The sequence below is a fragment of the Papaver somniferum genome, chromosome 6 (genome assembly GCF_003573695.1).
Source record: "Papaver somniferum cultivar HN1 chromosome 6, ASM357369v1, whole genome shotgun sequence".
Taxonomy (NCBI): domain Eukaryota; kingdom Viridiplantae; phylum Streptophyta; class Magnoliopsida; order Ranunculales; family Papaveraceae; genus Papaver; species Papaver somniferum.
In genome coordinates this window covers 74845441-74863249 of record NC_039363.1, presented here as the reverse complement: position 1 = coordinate 74863249, position 17809 = coordinate 74845441, and the positions used below count along the sequence as shown (strand labels likewise).

Genomic DNA, 17809 nt, shown 5'->3' with positions numbered 1-17809 from the left:
TGTGGGGCTGTTAAGGGAAGATATGGTGATGAATTGAAGCCTTGAAATTGAATGACAAGAAAGTGTTGCTGCTAACACTAGCAAAAGAATGAATGCTTGAAGGAATAAATGAATGTTAGGCTCTTTACAGAGAAAGAAGAATGGCCTGAACTCGGCCTGGAAATGCCAGAAAACAAAAAGAACTCGTCTGGGATTTTATTCAGATGAGTCAACCCAGTGACTCGGTTCAGCAGCTCACTGATCCGGACCCAGAAAGACCACTTAGACGATTCAGACTCCGCTGACTCCCTTCTAACTTGACCTTCCTGACTAACAGAGACCGTCAGTTTGACGGTTAGCTTTAACGGAAAATGACGGAATATTCCTTCGATGGAGAATATACCAATGAACGGCAGGCAGAATCCAGGTGGCTTTCTGGCCGGATTCCGGTGGAACCAAGGGATTTCTCCGGTACCCAATATGGCAGAATGTTGTGAAGAGTATTCTAGACTCATGGGTGTGAAGACTTGGAATTGGATGAAGAATTTGGCTTGAATTTGGAAAGAGAAGATGGAAGATTTGAGAAAGACTTGGACTTGGAAGTTGATCTATAAAGGGAAAGGGATTCTATTCCTTGGAAGATTTGGAGAGCATTGAAGCCTATAAATAGAGAAGTTCTCTACTTTTCTCTATACACTTTATACACCTTTTACACACACAACACTTTTCTTTTCTTTATTCTTTGTGTGAACTCCTTAGCATGAGTAGCTAATTTTATTGATTGAGGATGAATTCCTAGTTCTTGACATGTTTTGAGTTTTGTTTTAAATCTACTTTGAAGTTTTCACATGATTATCGTTTGTTTTTACTAATAGGAATGTTTATACATTCATGGTTGACTGATAGGTCGTTTAGGATGCATACTAAATTTATTTGTTAATTTATCTAAATCTAGTGAAAGTTAGGGGATAAGTAATCGTTTCTTGACTCTTTACAGAAGTAGCAAACACGAGACCTTGCGGCGGGATTCCATGGAGCAATTGTGTGTGGAAACAACGTTAGCAAGTAGACCTTGAGCTAAGAGTCTAACTACTAATATCAACCTAATAAATTCATAAATCTTAATGCCTTTAACTAAATTACATCTTGAGTGAGATACTACTAGGTGGTTTGGTGAATAGAATCTGGTAGTCGAGAACTTCCGTATCCGGTGATACTAGGGATTTAGGGGTTTAGCACTGAGCTAGATGCTTTACCTACGGTTGGTGATAATCTGTGACTAATAAAAAGTGTAAAAGAACATAACTTGAATCATTGTTTTGCAACGAAGAAGGATTCCTTGATCTAATCTCTCTTATTGGTTTCAACATACACTTTTAATTGCTTTGTTTATTTTCTTTTGTTTTTAAAATCTAAAACCAATCCCCTCTTTTTGTGACAACTAAACAACTACAACCTCTTGCTCCTCGTGGGAACGAACTTGACTATACTATATTACTTGTTAATTAGGTGGAAAAATATTAATTAATTTGTTCTGGTTACGACACGCATCAAAATCCAACATCCTTCTTTCCCTAGTGATTATAGACCCATCAGTCTTTGTAACATTCTTTACAAGATCATATCAAAAGTCATTGCTAACAGAACGAAGAGTTTTCTCCCAGCTTTAATCTCCCCATACCAATCTGCTTTCGTTAACCAACGTCAGATTTCTGATAACATCCTTGTAGCCCATGAAATCATCCATTCTATGAGGAAAAAGAAAGAAAAGATTGGCTTCATGGGGATTAAGATCGACATGGCCAAAGCTTTTGATAGAGTGGAATGAAGTTTGCTAATGTCTATTCTTAGTAAAATGGGGCTATGCAAAGATTGGTACAACCTCATAATTCAATGCATTAGCACCAGTACTTCTGCTATCATGGTGAATGGTAGCCCTTGCCCATTTTTCAAACCTACTAGGGGTCTAAGAAAGGGAGATCCTCTATCTCCCTATCTTTTCATATTGTGTATGGAGTCTTTATCTAGGATGTTATTTAATGCTGAAAATCTAGGGAAAATATCTGGTTATAAAATTTCCAAAAAGAGCCCTTCTATCAGTCATCTCCTCTTCGCAGATGACTGTCTAATCTTCTCAAAAGCCACAATTAGACAGAGCAAGAACCTCCTTGAACTGTTGACAAATTATGGCAAATCTTCTGGCCAAATGATTAACTTTCACAAATCCGACATCTTTTTCTCTCCTAAAGTCTCAGGTACCCTCACCAAAGATATAGTTAACGTCCTCCATGTCAAGAAAATCTCTATAAACGATAAATACCTAAGTGCTCCTCTATTTACTAATAAATCAATGATAAAATCCTTAGAACATGTTTCTGAAAATATGGAAAATAGACTTAAGGGCTGGGGAAGGAAAAATCTATCTCCAGCAGGTAGAAACTTGATGACTAAAACTGTGCTTGAAACCATTCCAGTTTACACTATGTCCTCTTTCATTGTTCCTAAGGAAATTATCAAGAGAGCTACTAGTATTATGAGAGACTATTGGTGGGGTAAAGATAGAAAGAAGAAAAGTTTTTATATAAAAGCCTGGGACAACCTGACCAAAGATAAGAAAAATGGTGGTAATGGGATGAAAAATATGAGAAAGTGGAATCTAGAGTTAATAGCTAAGAATGGGTGGTGACTTTTTCACCAAACAAACTCCTTTTATGCTAAGTCTATGAAATCCAGATACTATCCTAATTCTAATCATTTTCACTCCACCTGTGTTGCGGGCGCCTTTTGGGCTTGGAAAGGTGTCCATAAGGGGATCAAACTTATCCAAAAGCACTACATTTGGGAAGTTGGGGATGGTAGATCCATCAACATCTGGAAAGATCTCTGGATTCCAGGCCAACTTGAGCCTTTGGAACCGCTTCATAGCCCTAGGGACAATATCCCTAACTTAGTCTGCGATTTGATTGAAAATAACCAATGGAATATTCCCCTCTTCTTAGATCACCTTCCTGAATCTGTCATGCTAGTTGTGCTGTCTATCAACATTTCTCCTGCGAAAACCGATACTCTCAGATGGATGCATAATCCTCAAGGGATTTTCACTTTCAAGGATATGTATAACATCCTTGTCAATAAAAAAAGCCAGCTTATAGACAGAACTGCTGTTAATTTATGGAAAATGAACACCATTCCTAGGATTCTGTTTTTCTCCTGGAAATTGAAATCTAATCTTCTCCCTCTAAATGCTTACCTATCTTCCTTTATGAACCACATTGATCCACTCTGCAAGTTTTTGTAAGACCCACCCTGAAACCAGTAAACACCTGTTTATGGAATGTGACTACACCAAAGCAGTTTGGACTAGATGCAACATTAATTTGGATAGAGCAATCATCAACAGCAACACAACAACTGAATGGTGCGAGAATTGGTTTATGGCCAATAACTGTCCTTCACAATGGGGTAGCTGGGCAGAAGTTTGCGCTAAAATAAGTTGGTTTATCTGGAAGACACGATGCGAAGCAAATTTTCAAGGAAAACATCCTAATCCAGTGTACATGGGAACTCAGATCATTGAACATCTAAACTATTATGCCGCTCACAAACAGGGAACTAATATTCAAAAACCTTTGCAGAGGCCAATGCAAGAAGTTGAAAATGATTATATGACCTTTTATTATCTTGCGACTTATGTACCATCACTGAACTCACATGAATTGGATTATGCTTACAAACTCCAACAGGTACCACTATTGGAAGAAGAAGTTTCTCCATCAGAGCTCACACCAGAGACGAAGGGGACAACATAACAGCTCTGGAAACACTGAAGTGGACAGATCTTTTGAAGTGCATGAAAATAAATATTGTAGGCAGTGACAGAAGGCTCACTAGGACTATGCAAGGAAAAGAAAAATCAACCTGTTGGCAGGCAAACGGCACGATTGATGAAATCCTGCACTTAAAAACTAGTTTTAGTAGTTTATTTTGTAAAGACTTCAAGTCCAAAAACTTTAAGGACATATGTAACCTGGCAAAAAAAGGGCCACTCTCAACTCAGCCCAAGCTTCTGGCTTGACAATAACCAGTTGGTTAACTTTTTGTAATTGCTTTTCTTTGTTAAATCAAAAATAAAAAAAAAAAACTCAAAACCCATGACTCACTTGCTTTTGTTTTGTTTAACCTTGTTAATGTCACATTCACATCGCCACGAAGGCGCAATTGGGGGATACCTCCACAAATTAGGGGATACTCAAAGTTAAATGGGATTATATTTTGGTTAAGGAGTCATTTTTTAGGTGTGAAATAACCATATTATCCCTACCCTAAAAAAAAAAACTGAAAACCTATCTTTTTTTTTTTAGTATCCCCATTTACTTTTCTTCTCCATCACAAAAATCACACAAATCATGATGAATTATTTTTGATTTAGGTTATCAAAAAAATTGTTTTGAGTAACGACGAGCGATGCAAATTATGATAATCAAAATGATTTGAATCAAAACCATTTAGGTTATCAAAAAAGCATCTAAACTGTATTTATATAAAAAAAAAATCGAATTTGAATTTCAGTAGCAGGTTAACTTTCGGTATTGTTTTGTCGCAATACCGAAAGTACTTAGCCGCTTAATTTTAAAAACTCAGAACCCATGACTCATTTGCTTTTGTTTTGTTTAACCTTGTCAATGTCACATTCACTTAGCCACTGAATTTCAAAAAGTATCGTTAAATAGAAGAGACGAAATTACAAGCGCAACTTTATAGTAGAGAAAATGATGAAACCTCTAGCCATCAACACTCATGAGTGAATACTCAATCATTGTTGGACTAGAGTCTATTCACCAGTCAAAAGTTTAAACACAATTTACCTTAAAAGCAATTCACTCTCCTTTATATCACATAATATGAAAACAAGAAAAAAAGAAGAAAGAAGGATCATCAAACACCTTATGCGTGGATGTACAAATGACAAAAACTTTTACTTGTACAAGATACACTTCTATGGCACCCGACCCAACCTTGTTATACATGAAATAGCCCTTAAAAGAAATCAATAAAGAAAGCAAAAACGGAATCCTAAAACACACCTTCAACAGCTTCTTTCTTCTCAAACTCTTCTATAACACTCCCATTATTTTTCCAATCTTTAAGCTCATTCTCATTATCACCCTCTATGGTTTTATCATAATGTTTTTCTACTTTGTATTGATGCTTCATTGCAAACGCAAGAAATACCAGAAAGTTCAAAACTCCCAATACTGCAAGCATCCAGAAAAAGTAGTCCAACTTTGCTTTGTTTAGATTACTTCTGATCCAACCCTTGTGGGTGATTTTATCCACCAAAGACACTAATAAACTACTAACGTAGAACCCCATTGCCACTGTAGTAAGGAATAGCCCTGTACTCATAGATTTCATTCTCTCTGGAGCTTCTCTTATAAAAAACTCCAGCTGCCCAACATAAGCGAACCCTTCTCCAGCTCCAACTAGAAAGTACTGAGGCACTAACCAAAATACACTTATCTGAATTTGGTCCCGAACAGCGATAATCCTTCTTTGTTTTTCAACAATTGCAGATGCTACCATAGCCATGATGGCGAAAACTAGTCCTATTCCAATTCTCTGAAGACTTGTAATTCCTTGAGTAGTATGAGTAAATCTTCTAGCAATTGGGACAATGACTTTCTCGTTAAGGGAAGTGAAAATTAAGATTGTTAGAGTGAGAAACACCGAAACTGATCCTGATGGGAAAATGAAGGAACCAATATGTCTATTCATGAAAGTTGCTTGTTCAACTGATAAAGTTGTCATTTGAGAATATACTGTCCAGAAGAGTATACATGTCGACCAAATTGGGATGAGTTTCAACACCATTTTTACCTCTTCCACTTGTGTCACTGTAGAGACAACCCATGAGTTGTATGTCCCATTTTCTAGCTGCCCGTTATCGTTAGCATCTACGATGGCTGCCTTATCCAGGCACCTACAGTTATCACAAAAAACAGATATTAGAGTGTATATTATCAAAAATCAAATGAAAGACTATTTATGCGTATGCCAAATTTGTGCTGCAACTAACCTTAGTCTTTCTGTATGAGAAACCTTGGCGGTATGATACTCGTTCAAGAGACTAGGATGAGCAGGGTAAGGCAATTTTCTCTTCCTAGAAGCCAAGTAAAACACTCTCCAAATAACAGTAAGTGGACTTCCTTGTGGTGTCCTTAATCGATAAACGGGTGTACCACCAAACAATACGAGTACGGCGATTGCCATGGCACCAGCCGATATCCCGTACCCCCACGCTCTCCCAACATTATCTTGTATATATACTAAAACTGTCACTGCAAAGAGAGATCCAAGACTGATGCAGAAGTAGAATCGGTTGAAGAAGAAAAACATAGCCTTTCTTTCTTTAGGATCTCTCACATCAAATTGATCAGACCCAAAACCTGATACGTTCGATTTTATACCACCACCACCTAATGCAATTACATATAGGGCAGCGTATAACAACGCCAACTGACTCCCAGTAGATTGGATGCATTCGTGGTGTTGTCTTCTGACCTCATCGCAAGCTGGTGGTCTCATACTTGGGATGCTTGTAGCTACTGTTAGCAAAGTTGCTCCCTAGATTTAACAGAAAAATGCGAAAACGCTTAATGTTAGTTTGGAAAGAAAATACTTGGAAGATAATGCAAAATGACATTTATATGCTTACCACAGCAGTTATGGTTGAAAATATCGCAACTGTCAAGTACCGGCCAAGCTTTGCATCAGCTAAGAAACCAGCAAGAAGTGCAAGAAGATTGAGACTGCCCATGAAATTAGTAACAATTGTTGCGGATTTCGCTGTTGGAATATGCAGATCTCCGACTAAATACGTCACTAAATTCATCGAGATTCCAACAACGCAAATTCTCTCAGCAAGTTCAGAACCTAAAGACAAAACGTCATATTAGACCAGTCGAGGAGATTCATGGGGAAACTTATAGGGAGATGGATGTAGGTAAGAAATGATGAACATTTTACCTAAGATAAGACCTGCAGCAAGCCATCCACCCGTACTAGATTTATCGAAAGGTCTACCTCGAAAGTCCACTACTGTTCCAATATCTTCACCTTCAACGTCGGATAATGCTGAAACCTGTTAAACATTATATGAACATACATATAACGTTAAAGAAAATTCATCCATAATTCATGAACAGTTCTACTACATCTTAATAAGAAAACAGAGATTATTAGCAATGGGTAATTACCATGTTTAACAGAAAGGCAGGAAGACAGAAGAACGAAAAAGTTTGTAATACTTTGTTTGAATGAAATTGTTGCAAGTGTATTTAAGATAGAAGCAGGGGAAGGAATGATTGATGAAATGATAGGTGTGAGAAACCAGAAAATTTTGTTAGTCACCACATCTTTTTTCAGTGGTGCCAAATGGTTGAGATTATAGGACCATTTTATACCCAACTAAAGTTTTAAAAATTTGGACCTACTTGAAGAAAGCAGGTGGAAGTGATCATCCTATACACTATATAAACACTGATCTTAACAGTTAGATGTGTGCATAACCCTTATCTTTTGCTGCATTAATCGAAAAATGACAAAATCAAGGGTGGTGAAGCATCTCAAATGCTTTACGTGATTAATACATGTGCTCTGCAGGAATCATAAATTTTGTGTGTCTTTACTACCATGTCAATGTCACTGTTTGTTTTATTTGAGCTAATAGTACGTAATAATTTACTACTAGTTTACAAGGACAAAATGAACCTTTGGGTATATATATCTATGCTTCTATTTCTTACTGATTCGTTTTCTACTTTTAGCCAAAAGAATCTTTTTAAGAAGATTTCTATGAGGTAATTTTTTTTTAGAAACTGCCTAATTTTCTCCCAAATTTACTGATCAGTAAGGAACTAAGGATATCTAAACACGCAGGTACGAGATGTGGACTTTATAACTGGCTAATCCTCACGTATTAGACGGCAGCTTCTCTGTTTCTGTCAAACATCGCAATTCTCAGCAATGTTTTCAGTTATCACATGGAGAAGTTGAATGAGCTAAAAGGCTATTCACAAGTCAGTGTCACGACAAGAGTACATATATTATGGGACGTGGGGATTGATAGATCTTCGGTGAACAAGAACCGCTAGTGCCTCATCTTTGGGGCAGTAGCGCCAAAATTTTCATGCAACATGTAAACAAACAAAATTTCCATGGACCATTGCAGGGATTGATATTAGGTGGCTATATTCATAGGTATGTACCACCCGCGTTTTCTCCTTTGGCAAACGTATGTGTGTCTGATTGAGATAAAGATAACCGGGCATACTAGGTGTGTCGGAAAAGTGACATGGTATTTTGCGTACCATTATATCAGCACACCAGTACAGGCCTCTATGTCAATTGGTATCTAGCAGGAAAATCGAGAATACTACCTGTCAAGCTCATTGGAAAATTGCCATCAAAATGCCAACAAATAATGTCCGGGCTCATTTTGCCGGTCCATAACCGTTTGGCACATCTTTGCGGATAAATTTTTGATGTGAGCAGTTGTTCGATGTGAGCATATGAGTCAAACCATAACTTGATATGTGTCGTGTGCCGTTAAACAACACATATCGAAGGCCTAATGTTTGAGATGCTATGAAATAAAGAAGAGAAATAAAAAACTTTGCCTAATGTTTTTTCTTTCTTCCGTGAAAAAAGACTTGCCTAATGTTTGAGATGTTATAAAATAAAGAAGAGAAACAAAGTAGAAGGGAAATAGAAGAGAGAATTCTATTATTGTGTATACAATACATGATGTAAAGCCTTTATTTATACATATCGAGGGCCTGGTGCCCCAACATACATATGTAACCCAGGAGTTAGAGACAAGGGCATTTAAGTAATTAAACATCGGTTTATAACACTCCTCTTGATGACTACTATGTCTAAGTCATTGCAAACAAACCAGAAAAACTTAAAACCGTAAGTTAAATACAAAGAGCCAAGATGAAGATACATCTAAAAATTTAGGCAAGTTTTATTCACTTTATTTCAACGAAGAGCCAAGATTTAGTAGATACATTACCGTAAGTGAATAAAACGGTGTTTATAATTATACCTTATGTGGTTCAGAAGGACACGCAAATTCCAAGAAGATAGTTTGTTGATGCATTACCGTAAGTGAACAAAACTGTGTTTATAAATATACCTTACGCGGTCTAGAAGGACACCCAAATTCCAAAAACTTTTTGTTGATTTGGTTTAGTCAAATGAGCTAGTTAATAGTGGGCATCCACTAAATAACCGAAATTATATACCTCCCTTTTGGATGACCTGCATGCATGTTGAATTAAATTTTCCATTAAACCTTTCCAGTAAAATCCAATGGAACAAAATCGACCAAGAAAAAAGAACAATATATCAACATTATGGATAATAATTAGTGAGTCTTGATCATTATATTTAATTAAGTAATACAATAATAAAGCATAGATTTTCTGTTCACATTGCTTTAGTTCAATTCATTTGTCGGACAATGATCATACACACATAAGGTAATGAGCACTAAAAAGATAAATTAATACTAAAGAGATAAATCAATAAAGAGATTATGAACGAACGGACATCCTCAAACATAGGAAGCTGGAGACACTATTCATTTGGATTCAACATATGGGTCACGATCAAGGGATTTTTGGGCAATTTTGCATATCCCACTTTATAAACAGTTATATATTATGATTTTTTGATCCGGAAAGTCCTTTTTTCTTTCTTCTTTTTTTGCTCGGTAAAGAAGGAACGATGCATTAAAAGAATGAAAGAGTACAGAAAAACGCAACTAGTCATGGAGGCAGAGAAAGAAAATAAAACCCCTACAAACTAAAAAAAAGAGAAAACAGCGGAACCCATAAAAAAGTACAGCCTAAAACTCAGAAAAAAAAACTATAGCCTAAAACCAAAAGCTAACTCAACGTGGGTTTAAAAAGAATTTTTCCCAACCCAAAATTACATTAAATGTGATAGTTCCCTTGAAGCAATCGAGGCTTTTTGACCAATTAAAAGCATCAATTTTGATGTCACGAATTGCAGAGACCCCAAATAATTGCAGCCGGAAGACGTTTCCAGAGTTGATTTCCTTGGACAGAGAGAGGATAAATTTTCCACTCCACAACAGTCTCTCTAGTAGTATTGGGCATAACATAAATCCCGTCCCTGGCAGTGATGAAGTAGTTCCAAACACGAGAAGCTAATTGGCATTGTAACAACAATTGGTCTTCAGTTTCTTCGACACTTCCACAAAGGTAACACCGGTTAGGGGAGTCAATGTGGATTCCAAAAATGAAAAGTCCTTGATCTGGGAAGTATGCAGTCCCTTGTTCCTCTGCAGCAACTTGAGTTACCGGTATGGTCTCCACCTCCTGGAACGCATATTAAGATCAATGTGGATGCCGCTCTCTCCGGTGACAAGTCCTTTGCCGCTGCAGTGGCTAGAAATAACCATGGAGAATTTGTTGGCGCTGGTACTATTCCCATAAACACAACCTTCCCTTTAGTTGCTGAAACCCATGGCTCTCTGCTGGCAATTCAATTGGCTGGTAGACTTAATGCTCTTGAAGAGATCGTGGAAGGTGACTGTCAAACGGTGGTCATGATCTTGCAGAAAAAGACCACCTCAGTCCCATGGAGAATCTCTCATCTTATTGATGAAATCAACAAGAAGGCTGCCTCCTTAAACTCAGTTGAGTTTCAATTTGTTCCAAAAAGAGTCAACAATGTGGCTCATGATCTCGCAAAGTTTGCAACTCGTCAAAATGTCCAAGATTTGTGGACATCTTCTCAACCCCCTGACTGTTTTCTTCCTCTGTTAGCTTCTAGCAGTTCTTAATTGTCTTTTTGTTTTCTCTGCTTGCAAGCTTCTGCTTGCATGCAGACTACCAAAAAAAAAAAAAGTAAAATAAAAAGGTTCAAGAGACGTGTACCGTCCTAAAAAAAGAAAAATAAATAAAAATAAGATGATAACAAGATACCATTTGGAATTAAGAAACCTCAAAATAAATACTTGGTCATTTTATCATTGCATCAGAGTAGATAACTGTTTCAAACTCCTTAAAAACTAAAATCCAGGTGATCATCCGGTATTTCTCTTTCTCTATAAGTTCCATAAAATGGTAAAAATCCTGTTCGAGACTTTAGCATTAGTCTTTAGTCCCGTTTGGGATTACTTTTTTTCCTACAAAAACACTTTGTAACCAACTTGTAACAAACTTTTTAGAAAAATAGGTAAACTTTTTTCAAAGTGCTTTTCTCTAAAAGCACTTCTATTTGAGGCCAACTTTTAAAAACCACCCGGGAGTAGCTTTTAAAAGCAGCAAAAACCGAAGTTGTGGACCCACTCAATTTTGATTAATTGATTCTCTATTTTACCCTTGTTATTATATTAAAAAGACGAAATCTAGAACCCACAATTGGGGGATATGAAAACTAATTGGGGGATATGAATTACTTCCCCCAACCAATAGTGTCTGCTAAGGGGTGTTTTTGAGGGCAAAAATACTAAAGTACCCTTCTCTCAAAATAAAAATCAAAAAACTTAAAATCAAAAAACAAAATCATATCCCCCATTTCCATTTCCACTTCTTATTAATCTCTTTTAGGGTTAAAGCTTTGAAACCCAAATGTTCCCCATTCCCTTTCAAATTTTAAATTTTCCCCACTCCCTTTTAAATTCTCTTCTCCTTCTCTGCCGGCTCCTCACTTTGAAAAGGATTTATTTTTTTCACATTCATGAGTGATGAAGACCACGCCAGAAGTGATGAAGACCACGTCGAAAATGATGAAGGTCATGCCGGAAGTGATGAAGACCACGCCGGAAGTGATGAAGAACATGTCGGAAATCATGAAGGCCATGCCCGAAGTGATGAAGACCATGCCGGAAGTGATGAAGAACATGCCGGAAATGATGAAGACCATGCCGGAAATATATTTTTTTACATCGCCGGAAATGATTAAGATCATGCAGGAATTGATAAATTCAATGCCGGCATGCTCGATATAAACCTATCAATGCCAGTAGTCAAGTGAAAAAAAATTATTTTTTGGATACTTTTCATCATGTGCCGGCATAGAAATTTAAGCAACATACTATGCCAGCATAGGTACCGGCATGCTCGAGAATTAACTGACTGTGCCGGCAAGGGCTACGCCCCTCCCCCCGGATAGTGGCAAACATTTATGAAAATTTCCAACAAATGCAGGTATGGGTTTTTCGGTTGAATACAATGCTGGCACCGAGCTATTTCAGCTGCAACAATGGTGGATTCAAAGAAAAAAAAAATCAAAATTTCAACCTCTTAGCAGCAATTCTCTCTTCACAATCATCCTCCACTTTCACCAAAAAAAATTCTCTCTCAAATTCTTTTTCCATCTTTCTACTCTCATCTTACTCACCCAAATACAAATACATACTAATCATTTAACAAATACTTAAGATTTTTACTAATTATTATTAACCACTAAACCTGATTAGTGAGGGGTAGATTAGGATTTAAAAAAATACTTAGATAAGGGGTGACCCTGATTTGATATTTGGATCCAATTTTTGTCTTTTTCCTCTATACCCCAATTAGTTTTGATATACCCCAATTGCGCGTTCAAAATCTACCCTTAAATATTTATTTATGTACAATTATTTCACTAATCAAATTTTATTAATTTTTTTTATAAAATAATATTACAACAATAATAATAATAGTATTTAAAGGTAAAAATTAAAAATAAAAATAAAACATTGAATGATTAAAATATGAATAAGAATTATTATTATTTTTTATCTTTATTTAAATAATATTCAAAATACAAAAAATATTTTATTATTAATAGATGTAATTTAAAAAGAATTTTTAAACCATGTCTATTTTCGTCATTAGACACATCATAAGCACTTCAACATGATAATTTACCAAACAGAATTTACAGTTTGTTGGTTCCACAACACTTTACATATTATAGTTTACCAAACGTCTGACTACTTTAATTTTAAAGCACAGCACAGCAATGTACAGCACAACACAACAGAAAAACACTTTTATAAAACTCACAGCAATACCAAACTAGGCTTTTGACACCTAAGACAAATTCCAAGAATTTGGAACTAATAACGTCGATGAAGATTGTATGAGTATGCTTTTACTGTTTTATTTTTTATTTTTTTGGTAAACTTTAATCTTTAGTTAGATTTTTGGGGTGGGTAAATATTATAGATACAATCATTGATCTAAGGTTAATTTGTTGTTTAAAAAAATACAAATATGGGTTGCTTGGTTTATGTGAAAATATCTGAGGAACCCAAGAATGAAACTTGTTAGAGCACTGCTCGGCCAAGTAAAGCATGCGGAAAAGTATATCTTAATTTTAAGTCTACTAAAGTCAAGTCTCGGGTTAGGATTAAAGTATGGTAGTTGAGTATCAGACATCACCGAATATCCCTCAACGATTGAACATTGAAGATCAAACAAAGATATATGGAGAACTTCATCGATAAAGAGGTATGTGAAACTGAATCATTCTATTTACTCACGATATTACCATTATATCTATATAAGACTATGTTGTATGGCTTCCAGTAGATTTAATATTGCAAATAAGAAGTTTCGAGTCAAGTTTGTCTTGTTAAACATCTCGAAATATGATTCAAGCAATGGAGGTTCATAAATCCTTAGTAATCTTAGTTCAAAACAATTTATTTTTCAACAACTATTTTTGTTTCAAACGGATCATTTGTAAATTGCGCAACCAATGATATTTTATATCTATGGCGACTGGGAATTTTTCAAATCCATGAAAAGAGAGTTTTCATAACTACCGAAATCTGGACACATGGTAGGTATGCATACCCAGTACGTGTACCCTAGACATCTGAGTTCTGGAGCATAGGTAGGCATGCATACCCAACACGCGTTCTCTGAGATTCTGAATTCGTGAATGGGGGGAGGTACACATACCTAGTACGCGTACCCCAAGGGCCCGAGTTCGTGAATAACTTAAGGGTATGCTACCCGATACGCTTACCTTAGGTTTTTGATTTCATAAACTGGTTCATAGGTACATGTACCCCTACACATACCTACCCATTACGAATTAAACAAATGCTCATAAACTATATTCATAAATATGTTTGACATTGATATAACTCTCATAAACACCTCTAAGACATCTTTGATCACTATCATGATTTAAGTCTTAAGTGTTAAATAAACATTATTATGCTTATTAGTTCATAAGGATTTCCATGAACTATCATTATACATGGTTTCGGTACCCGGTACCATAATATATATTCTTCAATGTAACTCAAGACAAACTTCTCACATGCTTACATGAAGTCCTAACAAGAGTTTCATCTAAACTGAGAAAGTGTTTACTTGAATTTCAAGTTATCTTAGCTTGAATTCTAACAAATACTTAATCTTGAAAGTACATAAATAGAGAGACTCAAACAAATTGGAACTTCAATCCCTGACACTCTGTGTCATAATTGTATACTAGAGTGCTCCTATATTAACTCAGGCTTTCTCTAAGAAACATAATTAGGTTTACGACTTGAAGACTTCACTTAGTGATTCATGAAACCGGGTCCGACTATATTACCTTGATAGTTCGTGTATTTTGATTTTGTTATTCCTGTTATCGAGGTTTTCCTGAATCTCATTCAGGAACGAGATAGTTAGAAATTTTTGAAGTTCTTTTCGTCTCAGGCTTTGTGATTCCTCACGATAGATATCTAAAACTCTTCTTTGTTGATCAGTTTAAGTGAGATGTGGTTAATAATCCTGGCTCAGCTAACTGAGTGTAAGTGTTTCGGATTTGTGAGGTTTTATAGCTTTGTCTATTGGAAACATATTTCCAAGCCTTGATATATTCGATCTAAAGGGAAATCAAATAGGCTTATCTGTTAGAGGCAGATTGGTATCAAAAGTCTTCATTTAGGTTGAAGAAACTCTTAGGATGTAAAAGACGTCATCTAAAGGAATCAATTGTGTAGACCCTTGCGAGTTTCAATAAACATAAGGAGCACGACTGCAGCTGAATTTCTTGGAGAGTGAATTCGGTCTTAACTACATTCCAGTCCCAAGTATGACAGTATTCTAGTGTCTGTAGCGGCTTAATACATTTTGGTGTTCAAATCTTGACTAGGTCCCAGGGTTTTTCTGCAGGTGCATTTTTCCTCGTTAACAAAACTTATGGCGTCTTATGTTTTTCTTTTTTCACATTATATTGTTTTATATTTATAATAGAAATAGCACAAGTAGTACGTAATCAACTTAGTAGATAAGTCCATACTAGTTGTGATGGATTACGAGACTCGTTCTTGTATAATTGGTATCTTAAAAGATAGATAACAAATTTCATACTTGGTATAAATCGGATCGTCTTTATTTGGATACTATTAGATTGATCTTGGATATTGATCTTTGAGACCGTCCAAGTACCCTTCCGTACAATTAGGTTCACAGAATTTATTGTCTTGACTTTCTGACTGTGGAAGAGAAATAAATATAAACTCCATATACCTTTGTTCAAGGATCTTTAATTAGATCTAATTACAATTGTTAGGTTTTTTCCATGCAGGTTGCCGAACGAAAAAGTTGGTGGTGTACTGGTACCCTTTACTTTTCAAAATCTTTCTCTTTCATAAACTCATCATTAAGATGGTATATATATAGGTATATATATCTATCACGTAATATAAGTTTTCCAGTTAAAAATAACAAATTTTGGCTTAATTTATGTTTTCTAATTTTCGGAATGACCAAATTAACCTTTATTGTTTAAGTATTAATTGCTGACAAATTTATTTAAAAAATATAGTTCCATTCCTTATTATTAATTTGTTGATGGTGTTACTTGTGGGCTTCGGATAAACTTTGAACGATTGGTTAATTGAATAACAAGGAGGTAGTCAACTGAGATTTGAAATGACTTCCAGAGAGTTTCCAAATCTACTGTAAGTCAATAGAGATTTTTGGAGAGTCTCCTAATGTCTCTTGTTATTGGTTAGAATTTTTTAAGTCATTTAAATTCTGTGAAACTCCATGTTATTGAATTAGGATTTCATAAGAGTCATTCCAACACCCCTCTTATTCGAAGGAAAATTGAAAGTCATTTATTTGTTGTTTTCAAAGATTTGGAGAGACTTTTTTGGGAAAATAGGCATGGTAGAAATCTCTTCGCAAGAGGTGATATTTTTGGAGACTTGGAAATTTTGGGAATATTTGTTTTTGTGAGTAAACCAAATTTTTTGATGGCCAAGGAACAGATCATTGATTTCTATAGACTTTCATTGATTTTTATTTGAGTGACTTCCTGATATTCTCTGAGAATCTAGAACTCCTAGTGAATTTCTGAGAGTATATCAGAGAGTCTTTGTAACTTGTAGAGACAGGAAAAATGAGATTTGTAAATAGTCTATGTGATTTTACCAAAGATTATATCAGAGAATCTCTGAAAATGAGTATATCAGAGATTCTCTGAAAAATGATATTTATTTTGATTAGTCTTTTACTGTTTGGAAGACGATCCAAAGGAGTCGAGTGCTTGAAGTCTTCACAGCGGCTGAAGCAACTTAAGATAGTGGACTCTATCTTGATTAGGATTCGCGTGAACTGACTAGGTCGGTAGGCGCAGGGATACTAAGGAAACTAGGTAACTAGGATAGTTTACTTGGTCTTAAATATATGAAGTTGGTAGTGTTCTTTGTATGGCGGCTTAATTATGAGAGTATTCAAAACTGGACTACGGGTTTTCCTGCATTTGCGATTTTCCCGTTAACAAAATTTTGTTGTGTGCTTTTACTTTACTTTCTTTAACTTTCCGCATTATGATTGAAAATAAACGCACTTGTATATTAATCCAACACTTGGATTGATCCTTATAGTTTAAGACTCGGTTTCAGACTTGTACTATATACCAAGTGTATACTTGTGGTTTGTTATCTTCTTAACAGTTTCTGTCCATATTAGATCACGCAAGGTATCAGCCTTATAGGTTGATATCGAAAATATTGTGGTGTACTTGGTACCCTCGTCATTTCACCTATTAAAAGTAGTTACCAATTTTTTTTTCTATTAATTACTTTTTTATTTTTTTTATTTATAACAATTTGTCGTTTAATAGGGGTAGTTTAGGAAAATCCTATGTCCTTCTTATTATTTTGACTTTTTCAAAGCGGACTAAAATAAAAAAACACAGATGGAGTAATGAATTTGCGATGTTGGTTGTGAGGTGTTTGTAAGTGGTGGTCGGGAGTTGGTAGTGGAAGAAGAAGTAGTAGTAGTAGTAAGTGGCTCTTATGATACTGATGAGTGTCACGTAGTGGACAATTTTAATTTCGTGTTAGTTAATATAAAATCGGATACGATACAAAAAATATAATAATTTAATAAGTATCAGGAACATATGTCACTTTATGTACTAACAACAGATAATCGTTACGGATTTTTATCATGCCCGTGAATCAGAGTGTTGGCTTAGTTAGCTTATTTAAGTGGTAGTCCACATATGTCCTTGTAATAAATAAATCCACGCATGATATTCTTCCTCAATAAAACTTTAATGATAGTGCATATCTTCGCTGTAATAAATTTAGCTCTCATGAAACTATCAAGTTTCAAGGTTTTTCTGAATCGTTTCTATGTGATAGATAAACAAAATATTCTTGTATTTATATATTTTTTAAAGTTATCAATTCTTTAGATTTTGTTAATTTCTAATTCGGATTTTGAAATTTTGGGTATTCAAATGAATTATTTTTCGAGTAATCGATATAGATGGAATAGTTTTG

At 35.5% G+C, this 17809-nt stretch overlaps 2 protein-coding genes across 2 annotated transcripts; one reads left to right on the top strand and one right to left on the bottom strand.

The window, feature by feature from the left end:
* Positions 1 to 4717: 4717 nt before the first annotated feature.
* On the bottom strand, positions 4718 to 7403 carry LOC113288004 (protein NRT1/ PTR FAMILY 6.4-like). The gene is made up of 5 exons (XM_026536930.1): positions 7236 to 7403; positions 7006 to 7120; positions 6695 to 6912; positions 6056 to 6603; positions 4718 to 5959 (listed from the first exon to the last, which is right to left on the bottom strand). The coding sequence occupies exons 1-5, from the start codon at positions 7236 to 7238 to the stop codon at positions 5053 to 5055; spliced, it is 1791 nt and encodes a 596-aa protein (XP_026392715.1). The 5' UTR covers positions 7239 to 7403; the 3' UTR covers positions 4718 to 5052.
* Positions 7404 to 10333: 2930 nt separating this feature from the next.
* Positions 10334 to 10855, top strand: LOC113290943. Its single transcript, XM_026540526.1, has one exon. It carries the CDS (start codon positions 10334 to 10336, stop codon positions 10853 to 10855), a length of 522 nt encoding a protein of 173 aa, XP_026396311.1.
* Positions 10856 to 17809: the final 6954 nt, after the last annotated feature.

Bases quoted from the DNA above. Each gene is read 5' to 3' on its own strand.
- LOC113288004 (XM_026536930.1), bottom strand. The intron at 6,913-7,005 runs GTAAAATGTTCA...TTTTGTCTTTAG, and splicing joins TGCTGCAGGTCTTATCTTAG to GTTCTGAACTTGCTGAGAGA. The intron at 5,960-6,055 runs GTTAGTTGCAGC...TGATAACTGTAG, and splicing joins TCTCATACAGAAAGACTAAG to GTGCCTGGATAAGGCAGCCA.
- LOC113290943 (XM_026540526.1), top strand. From the start codon at position 10,334: ATGCAGTCCCTTGTTCCTCTGCAGCAACTTGAGTTACCGGTATGGTCT.